At 45.0% G+C, this 10,948-nt stretch overlaps 1 protein-coding gene across 1 annotated transcript in view; it reads left to right on the top strand.

Moving 5' to 3' along the window:
- Window positions 1–10,948, top strand: part of LOC103749018 (store-operated calcium entry regulator STIMATE) — a 58,810-nt gene that overhangs the window by 35,123 nt on the left and 12,739 nt on the right. The window contains exons 2-4 of the mRNA XM_008851816.2: window positions 542–590; window positions 5,028–5,123; window positions 7,601–7,722. Coding sequence (XP_008850038.1) covers window positions 542–590; window positions 5,028–5,123; window positions 7,601–7,722 — 267 coding nt within the window. The remainder of the gene's footprint in view (window positions 1–541; window positions 591–5,027; window positions 5,124–7,600; window positions 7,723–10,948) is intronic.

Here is a 10,948-nt window from a genome sequence, read left to right as displayed (position 1 = left end):
CAGAGCTGTTTCACTGAGTCTGGAGCTACTGTATCACTGAATCTACCTCCCCGGAAGGGCTTTCTTCCATCAGTACTCACTGGCCGTCCTGACCCCGTTTGTCGCTTCTGCTCCCTTTGTTCTCGTGGATTGGTGGCCAATGACCCACCCACGAGGGGAGGGAGAGACACCACAACAGCTGATTGTACATTTGTTCCTCGGTGTCTAGCTTGGATTAGACACTTGGTAAACCTCAAGGTAGATGGCTGGATTTGTCCTCAGACAGAACATATCCTAAAGTTAGAAACAGTAACAACCTAAGTGAGTCTTGTCACAAAGAAGGAAAGACAGGTTTGCATATGAGAAGGCATGCTTTATAAGTGTCTATTTCTGAAGAGTCCATGCTGCCCACAGCAGTACAGGCCCTCTGTAACCTTCATTGGTCTTATCCTATGTGCTAACAGAGACAGTATTAGTATAAGCAACAGTGGACTGGTAACCCAGCTTGTGCATTTACTTTGCTGTTGGTCTGAGAAATAGTGATGTCTGTCTGTTTTTCCAGTCAAACGCTTCCGAGAGCCAAAGCATGAAAGGCGACCATGGAGGATATGGTATGTACCAAAGTGCTAATTCACTCCTAGAGTGCTTTTCACTGTGTTGGTGTTTTAGTTGAGGAGCTGGCGGGGGTATAGGGGTGGGTACAGGATAGAATATGAGAAATTACCTATCACATAAAGTGTGTGGGATCCCTCAGTTGAGTTAATCACTAGGAATGGCATGATATGAAAGAAAGCATGTTTATTTTTCCTAATAACGTTTGATGCCTACCTTTATTTTTCTAAGATTTATTATTTGTTCGTGTGTATATATTTGTATATGTGAATGGAGTGGGGGAGGGGGCCCACAGGCCAGAAGAGGGCCTACGATTCTCTGTAACTGGAGTTGGAGGCAATTGTGAGCTGCCTGATGTGGGTGCTGAGGTCTGAACTCTGGTCCTCTTCAGGGGCAGTACTCTTAACCACTGACCCATCTCTCCAGCCCCTCTACCTTTATTTACAGTCATGTTGCTTACAATACAAATGTAGCAGTCTCTGGTGGGGCTTCTTCATCTCTACTTGTTGCTACGTTATGCTTAAATTCTTGAGTTCTACAGTATATATTTGTAAGAAAATACATAATCTAAATTTGGAAATTAGTCATGTGTGTTGGGTATTCTTACAACTCCCCCCACCAGGTATGACTAATAAACTCTCAGGGGAACTGGGAGCTGGAGAAATGACTCAGCAGTTAAGAGTACCTGCTACTCTTGCAGAGGACCTGGGATCGATTCTCAGCACCCACATGGCAGCTACCAACCTTCTGTAACTCCAGTTCCAGAGGATCCGAGGCCCTCTTCTGGCCTCTGTGGGCACCAGGCATGCATCTGGTGCACATCCATACATGCAGGCAAAATACTATAATGCACATAAATATAAATAAATTATTTTTTAAAACTCAGGCAAACAATATTTATATTTGCTGGTTTAATGTAAAGGATACAGATAAATGGCTAGATGAGGAATATATAAGTAAGATTTGGGATGTTCTTGAGCACGGGAATTCTGTACCTGTGAATCTAAGTACAGTATCCTCCTTATGTTTAGTTTGTTCAACAGTTACATACTCCAGACCCCGTAGTTTAAGAATCACATAGACTTGATTATTAACTTAGTCTCCAGCCCCTCTCCTCTCCCTGGAGTTTGGTGGCACTTAGTTTAACCATGGCTTGGTCTTTCACTGGCCTTCCTCATCCTAAAGCTCTTCAGGAGCCATAGTCACCTCTTTAGAACAAAAGATGTTCCTATCACCCAGCATTTCAAAGGATCAGGAGCTCCCTGAGGGAAACTGGGATCAGAAACCAAGTATTAGGGGGCTAGAGAGATGGCTTAGAAGTTAAAAGATCTGGCTATTCCAGCAGAGGACCCTAGTTTAGTTCCCAGTGCCCACATGGCAGCTCACAACCATCCTTAGTTCTAGTTCCAGAGGATCCAGCACCCTCATTTGGCCTCCATGGGCTTTGCAAAGCATGTGGTACACTTGCATCTATGCAGGCAAAACAGTCGTGCACATAATAAAAACAAATAACTAAAAATAAAATTTGTTTTTAATGCCGGGCGGGGTGGCACACGGCTTTAATCCCAGCACTCGGGAGGCAGAGGCAGGTGGATCTCTGTGAGTTCAGGCCAGCCTGGTCTACATAGTGAGTTCCAGGACAGCTGGGGCTACAGGGAGACCCTGTCTCAAAAAGACCAAAAAAAAAAAAATTTATATATATATGAGGGGGTTGTAAAAACATCACTGTGCTCCAAGCCTTTCGAGCCTAGGTCCTTTGTGGTCCTAATCCATGCCCCAGTAGGGCTGTTCACTACAACCATGGAGGCTTATTCTAAATTCACATAGTAGCTTTTTTTTTTTTTTTTTCTTAAAGCAGAGGTGCATACAGCACAGAACCATGGGAAACATCAAACCTGAAGGGAACATAAGAATTACACCTTTGATTCCAGCACTTGGGAGGCAGAGGCAGGTTCAAGGCCAGCCTGGTGTCCCTCTGGGGTTAAGAGAAATAGATGTTGTCTCAGATGAAGCAAAATATGATTCTTGGAGAAAGGCAAAACAAAACAAAAAACCAAATCTCCAAAACTCTAGTTATCTCAACGGTTTGTAGCCTGCCAAGCATTACAATATACAAATAGATATACAATATATTTGTGGTATTAAAGTTTCACTGTAAGTGATCAGAAAAAGCTGTGAGGCTGGGGTGCTGGCTCAGTTGGTAAAGTACTGCACACAGACACAAGGACCTTTTAATCCCCAGAGCCCACAGAGAAGCCAAGCATGTATCATGCGCCTGTAACCCTAGTGCAGGGGGTACAGAAATGTTCAGATCCCAAGTGTGTTGGCCCACAAGCCTAGCCAACTTGGTTCACTGAAAGACCCTGTCCCATAAAAGATGAGGTTGATCTTTGGCCTCACACACATGCACATACACAATACACACAAATAATAGTAGTAATCATAAAACCTGTCCAAAAATCCACTTAGGATAATAATGAAAGAAAGGCTGAAAACACTGCTATAGTATTTAAAACCTTTAGGGGCTGGAGAGATGGCTCTGCAGTTAGGAGAACTGGCTGCTCTTGCAGAGGACCCAACTTGGAATCCCAGCACCCACATGACAGTTAATAACCATCTGTAACTCCAATTGCAGGGGATTTGATGCTCTCTTCTGACCTCTGAGGGCATTGTACAACACAGGACCACTTACATACATACAGATAATATACTCATACACTTTAAAAAATATATAGTGCAGGGCTGGAGAGATGGCTCAGTGGTTAAGAGCACTGACTGCTCTTGCAGAAGACTTGGGTTCGAGTCCCAGCACCCAACCATCCTTATCTCCAGTTCCAGGGGAATCTGAAGCCCTCTTCTGACCTCCGTGGCATTGCATGACACAGGTGCACTCACATACAGGCAGGCAATACACTCATACACATAAAATAAAGATAATAAATGAAATATCAAAAAAAATACAATGCTGGGGGAATCACCATCTCAGATTATACCGTATCAGATTCTATTACAGAGCTATAGTCAGAAAAACAGCATGATATTGGCACAAAATAGACATGTAGATCAATGGAACACAATAGAAGACCCAAACATGAGATCATATAATTTCAGCCGCCTGATATTCAACAAAGGTGCTAAGAACATACAATGGAGGAAAGATAGCATCTTCAACAAATGGTGCTGGCAAAACTGGATCTCCACCTGAAAAATGCAACTTGACCCTTATCTTTCACCCTGCACAAAAGTCAACTCCAAATGGATCAAAGCCCTCAACATAAAACCTGAAACTTGGAAACAGCTAGAAGAAAACATAGGAAGCACCCTCCAAGATATAGGCGTAGGAAAGGACTTTCTAAACCAGACACCAGCTGCTCAGGCACTAAGGTCAACAATCAGTAAGTGGGACCTCATTAAATTACAAAGTTTCTGTACAGCAAAAGAAACAACTAAGGAAGGGAAGAGGAAGCCCACAGAGAAATTCTTCACCAGCTACACATCCGACAGATGATTAATATCCAGAATATACAAAGAACTCAAAAAACAAAGAAATAAAAATGGCTAAGAAGCACCTTAAAAAGTATTCAACATTTCCGGGCATGGTGGTGCACGTCTATAGTCCCAGCACTTGGGAGGCAGAGGCAGGTGGATCTCTGTGAGTTCAAGGCCAGCCTGGTCTACATAGTGAGTTCCAGGACAGCTGGGGCTACAGGGAGACCCTGCTTCAAAAAAGACAAAAAAAAAAATAGGACAAAAGATATTCCTAACACACCTGGCACTCAGGAAATGACAAGGGGCTTGGGAGCTCTGGGTCAGGGGCAGAGAAGTGTGTAATGTAGGTCTCTAAATATCAAATATACTCATTTTATTTAGAATGGCTCTGCATTAACAGCTTTGCATTCATAATCTGGTGAAAAAGCTTGAGAAATAGACTTCAAGGACAAAACTCCAAAACCACAAGTCATTTGGAAAGAGACAGCCAACTCTTTAAGATGACAGTGTATGCAGCATGTGTGGGCTGCCCTAGGCTGCCTCCTACCCTAACAAAACTTCCGTTTCTCCTTCAAAAGAAATCTCATAATCATAATGATAAAGGACCTTTATAAAATGTTATACACAAACTTGATACTTCTCAATAACATTATTCCCAAATGAGAATTCTTATTTGTAGTTCCCCCCTCACTGATTCTCCCAATATCTGAGTATTTAGTTCTGCCCTCATGGCTGGTAAGGGACCTGGTGAAGACCTAGATGGGAGGCCCTCTATGTCTTAGGCATATTGTCCTTTGGTGCCTCTCCCTTGCCACAGAGCTTAGGGGATAGTTTTCAGGTTTGGTCACAGGGTTGGTCTGGATGATCTATATTCTCTGTTAATTTTCCCCAAAGTGGCTGCCACTCTCCTGTTAGATTGAGAACATTGCTGGTTCTGTTTTACGCAGGTTTTTAGACACTTCCAAACAAGCCATAGGGATGCTGTTCATCCACTTTGCAAATGTATACCTAGCAGATCTGACTGAAGAGGACCCTTGTTCACTGTAAGTAGCTTGTGTTTGAGAAACTGTCCTTCATTGAAAATATGTGCTAGTCTTGCTTTTTCCTGCCAGTGCAGCCCTCTAGCTTGAGGAAGGCATCCCACTTTCTCCTATGGATTCTTCTCTAGTTCAGCTTTTGCAACCCAGGTGTTGGTTGGTTCTCTGGGCTTGATAGTCACCTTCTGCATTGACTTTCTGCTAATTAGTCCAGTTAGTTCCTTTGTGGTCCCAGGTTCACGGCAACCCCCAACAGGACATGGTAACACTGCAGGAGTAGCTCTGTGCCAGTACAGAACACATGGGATCTTCTCTGTGGTGTGAGACTCAAGCAGAGTTGTTATTGACCATCACTGACCTCTTTGACCTAAAGAACATTAGCTGACTTGGGTGTGGTGGCACACATGCCTTTGATTCCAGGAGGAGGCAGAGGTAGCTGGATCCCTGAATGCAAGGCCAACCTTAGTCTACATAGCTAGTTCCAGGCCAGTCAGAGTTACATAGTAAGACCCTGTTCCAAAATAAAACCAAAAAGGGAAAAGGAAAAGGAAAAAGGAAGAAAAAAAGAGCATCGGCTGTTGTGCCTTGTCAGTGTAGGGTGCCTTCCACAGAACACCCAGAGTAGTATGTCTGAAACCTTAACCAAGCTTTGAAATGCTGTACTCCTGGCTGGTAGGACAGGACTGGTCCTTGTTCCAGCAGATGGAGTGACAGAGGTTTCACCCTAACCCCTACTGTTGCCTCCTATCTGCAGAGCAGCTCTGCCCTACAAATACTTTGATTATCCCCACATTAGGTTTTAGACACAAAACAGTTATAGCTCTTCAGTTCACACAGCAGTGGTGGAGCTGGACTTAAGCCAGTCTCATTGGCTCCAGGGCCCCGTGATACTCTCTCTGTTGCTTCCTAAATCCTCTATGTTGAATTCAGAGTATAAAAAACTTGATCTTTATCCCCAAGGACAACATTAGGTTCCAAAAGGATTTGGTAAAGTATGTGAATGAATGCAAGGCTGGATATACCTATTACTGTCCTTGTTATTTTTCAGGCTGGGTCTCAAACGTGAGGACTCAGGTGTGAGCATTCCACACCAATTAGATTTAAGTGACAGAGCAGAAACCTCCCTGACAGAGAGGAAATGCCTTTGGAAGCCTGGACTATTCTTTCTGACTCTGGTCTGAGAGTGACCCCTTGTGACTTTAAGAAGGAAGGGCAGGCAGAAGAAAGCTACTTTCTTCCTTTCATGCTAAGTTCTCTGGGTCCCAGGACCACACACTGCATGCCGCCCCTATATTGAAGTGCTGTGCATTTCCCAAAGCCCAGACTGGGGCAGAGGACTGCTAGTCTGCATAAACTGTCTCCTCAGACCCTAGCAGTTTAGAAGCTCCTTGAAGCCAAGTCTCTCAGTGTTCTCAGGCTTATCTGTAGAGTTCAGAGCCATGTGGTATCACAGAGTCAGTACCTGACCCAGTGTCCTTATTTCTCACTTTGTCTGCCCTAGAGAGCTGTGGCCAATGGCTATCAGTGCTCAGATCTGGGGTACAGGGCTCTTGAGGGAAGACAGGTAGGCAGAGGTGAGGAAAATGGTTTTGTGTCAGGCAGGTGGAAAATGTGTGGTCACTGTGGGCATGCTTCTGGCTCTCCTTCCTCCAATCTTCTGGCCTATCCCCTGGGACAACAGAGCTCTCTTGTTGTGGTATAAGTCAGAACTGGGGGTGTAGCTCAGTGGTAGAGCCCTTGCATAGCACGTGCATGGCTGGATTCTATCCCTAGCCTGCTACAAAAAAATAAAAGTGAAAGTATTACTTGTTGGGGCTGGAGAGTTGGCTCAGCGGTTAAGAGCACTTACTGCTCTTGCAGAGGACCCGGGTTCGATTCCCAGCATCCACATGGTGGCTACAAACCATCCTTAACTCCAGTTCCAGGGGAATCTGAAGCCCTCTTCTGACCTCCGCGGCACTGCACAACAAGGGTGCATTCACATACATGCAGGCAACACACTCATAAAATAAAAAAATAATAAATATTTAAAAAAAGAAAGTATTGCTTGCATGTGACTACACATAAGAATGAGCAAGAGCCCTGGGAAAGTTGTACTCATGGGACCTCATGTGGCCTGGACCATCAGGGAATGAACAGAATCACTTAATGGATTTATTGTTGTCAGTTGGTTTGGTTTTCCAGTTTCCTTAGCTACTTCCAGATACTCTGTCTTCTGCTGAATCTTGACCTTGGCATATACCTTGAAGTTTTTAAAGTTTCTTTGTCTCTCTCTTCCTCCTCCTCCAAGTTGTTGAATATTAGCACCTTGTTGTCAGATACCTGGTAGTGAAAGCCTCTGCATGAGTGCATTTAAGGTTACCACCACCCCAGAACAAGGCCAAGGGCTGGGTCTGCAGCCTTGACCTCTGACCCTGGTAAGCACTGTACTGAGTGCCCAGCTTTTTGCGCCCTGACAGTGGAGGTGTGGCCTTTCTTTCCAGATACCTCATTAACTTCCTTCTGGATGCTACTGTTGGCATGCTGCTCATCTACGTGGGAGTGCGTGCTGTCGGCGTCTTGGTGGAGTGGCAGCAGTGGGAATCCCTGCGCTTTGGTGAATATGGTAATGTCCACTGGCACTAAGTGGGGCATGTTGGGGACTGCTTGCCCTATGTACACAGCTTGGGAACCTGGAAAAGGTTTGGGAACTGGCGCTGTGTGTGGAAGGGGCTGCTTTTAGGGCCTAAGAATTACCCTCCTGGGGGCAAAGGCAGCATTAGTGGACTTAACTGTCAAGACTCTTACTTTTGTGGCAGAGAAGGTGGCCAAAGCCAGGAGATAACCTGGACTTGGGGAAGATCCAGACATTTGCCCCATCTACCAGATAGCACCTGCAGGACTGCAAAACCACCTCTGACTGCTGAGCTTCCTGTAGATCTCACCTCATCTGCCCACCACATTAGAGAGATGAGAGTAGCTCTCACTTGGGGAAGTGTCCATAGGGAGGTGGAAGCCCTGCCCCTCTTTCTGTTGCACACCTGTTGTTTATCCTGTCACTAGGTTATTCTACTGACAGAGCAGAGCTCACACGGCCAGGACTAGAGTGTGCATCACTTCAGAGGCCAAGCTGCCTTGATTTCTCTTTAGCTGTAGGCTTGCCTCCCACCTGACATCTGGATGTGTCAGTCACCCAGACGTGAGGCCCATCCTCACTGAGATACAAGACTTAAAACCAGAAACTTGTGTACACTAGCCTACCTTACCAGGCCCCGTGTCTCACACCTTGAGTAGGAAGCTGCTTTCATGATGGCTGTAAGCATGAAGGACAGTTGAAGGTGGTCTCAATGCAAGTTGCTGGTGAGGTCTCTTCCAGGGTTTATTTTTATTTTTATTTTTTGTCTTATTTTGTTTTGTTTTTGTAATAGGGTCTCCTTGTAGCCCCAGCTGGCCTAGAACTCACAGAGATTCACCTGCCTCTGCCTCCCAAGTGTTGGGATTAAAGGCATGTGCCACCACACCTGGCTCTTCCAGGGTTTTAAGGCAGGGCTAAATGACAGCATCAGCCCTGGCCCTCTTGTCTCTCTCAAGGAGCATCAGTGGATGCTTCACCACAGGAGGGCAGCAGGACAAGAGGAGGGGGCTGTGGATAGAATTCTGGATCCTCTCTCCCCTTTCCTAGTCATGCCACCCAAAGAGCTCAGGACTGTGAGCCCAGAGGCCACTCGCCTCTGGGATGACTGGGCTTAGGACTGTGGGCCCAGAGGTCACTTACTTCTGGGATGACTGACGTTTTAAAAGGGTGGATGATTTGTGGAGCTTGATGTACCTTGGGTATTTCTAGAAATCTTAAGAATTGTTTGTCTCCATTGAAAGGTGATGAGCTCAGGAGAGGGCTTTTCTTAGCCTGTTACTTGATGCCAATGAGTCACTTACTTAAGATAGTGTCCAACACTCAAGGGGAGGTTTCTGAGATGCCCCAAATCATGGAGTCCTCAGCTTGCAGGATGGAAATGGACCATAGCACATGTGGTCCAATGTAGCATCATCCTCATTTATGGAATAGACATCCAGAGGAATAAGGTGACACACACAGGCGTGGTTGGGGGCTTCATGTCCTCTGTGCCAGAATTCCTAAAACTTCTGCTACCTCCACAAACACTAATCACTTTGTACTTTTGCTGTTGAGACCCCTCTGGAAGGCCAGAGCTCTGAACAACAGCCAGCCAATGCTACTGTGAGTCCCCCCACAGTCAGCTATTGACCTGGGAGTAAAGGTCAGGTCTGGTTCTGATATATCAGGTGTTAGGGTAACACCTGTTCCTAAGCAGGTTTTATCTGCTTCTCCAAGAGTAGAGAAAAAAAGAAGGCAGTGGCTGTGGGTAAGCCTTCTCCTCTCCTTACCTGCCTCTCTTGGCTCATTCCCTTTGATCAATGCCATGGGGAACCAGAGTCTTCAAGGTATCTGAAAAAACTTCCCGGTGTCAAGGACCATCCTAAGTCCTCCCCAGACTATTTCCCCATGTACCTATGGCTTTGTAATTATCAATCTTTGTTGTTTTCTATTGCCACTATACAAATTAACACAGGCTTAGTGGCTTAAGATAGCCGAATTGATTATGTGATAGTTCCTCCAGAAGTCCAACCCAGTCCTAGTGGGATTAACAACAAAGCATCAGCAGGGGCTGAATCCTCTTGGAGGTGATAGAGATGATTGTTTTCTTGCTCTGCCAGCCTCTAAAAGTTGTCTACATTCCTTCTGTCTTCAAAACAAGCAGTTCAGTTCTTCCCACATTGCACCAGTATGACCTTCCACTTTAAAGTACCATTGTAATTACCTTGCATGCACCTATATACTTCACATACTCTCTCTACTTAAAATCTGAATAGCAACCTTAATCCCATTAACAGCCAGAATTCCCCCTTGGCCAGGTCACAGCACATATTCATGTGTTCCAGAGATTGGAATGCAAACATCTTTGCAGGACCATTATTGTGCCTACTCCACCCATGAGCCTACCTGTCCACTTGAGGCAGGAGCTCCATGTAGTCCCCACTGTTCTCTTATCAGGTAAACAAAGAAGAGGGGGGTTGATCTCTAGGTAGTTTGCTTGTTTCCTAGAAGAGAAGGTCATGAGTCTTGGAACATATACCACAATTACTTGGTTTGAAAGGTGAACAGCTCTGGGTGATAAGTGCTATCTATAATTTGATGAGCAAGCCACTCTTTTCCCTTAAAGACCATGTCCCACAGCACTGTGCTTTGTGGACTTTGCTGCCTGCATTTATTCAAATGATGCCTCCAGAAGCCTCTCAACACAGATGTATTCCCTCCTTTTGCCTCCCATTCCTACAACTTTGCTAAAGGGAATAATCTACAAACGTGAACCACTCATGCCTCAGATAATACAAAGCAGGACACACTGATCATGCCTAGCGTGTTTATCCTTTAGAGACCAGACTATAGGGAGCATTTGAAAGACTCAAGGGAAACAGAAATGAGCTAACAACCTGACTTGGGTCCAGCTGCACTGACTTGGGGCCTGGTGCACAGGAGATGTCAGAGCCAGACGTGGGTGTTTTGTTTGTTGTTTTGGGTTGTTTTTTTTTTTTCTCTTTTTACCCATGATTTTGAACATTATCATTTTAGTATCAAATTGAAAGCAGAAGACAGTGGTAGCTCAATTGTACAGCAAAAACTCAAACAAGACAGGTGGAGGTAAAAGCATTTTTCTCTCTTGTTAATCACTCACTGCTTACGCACAAACGGAGTGAACACGCTCTGAGCAAATAAGTGTTCTTGTGACAATAAATAAATAACGTCACTTGTCTGCTGACTTCCAGTCACACCA

The sequence above is a fragment of the Nannospalax galili genome, unplaced genomic scaffold (assembly GCF_000622305.1).
Source record: "Nannospalax galili isolate Female #2095 unplaced genomic scaffold, S.galili_v1.0 scaffold485, whole genome shotgun sequence".
Lineage (NCBI taxonomy): Eukaryota > Metazoa > Chordata > Mammalia > Rodentia > Spalacidae > Nannospalax > Nannospalax galili.
Note: the sequence above shows the minus strand (reverse complement) of the source record. Positions and strands in the feature narration are given on the sequence as shown.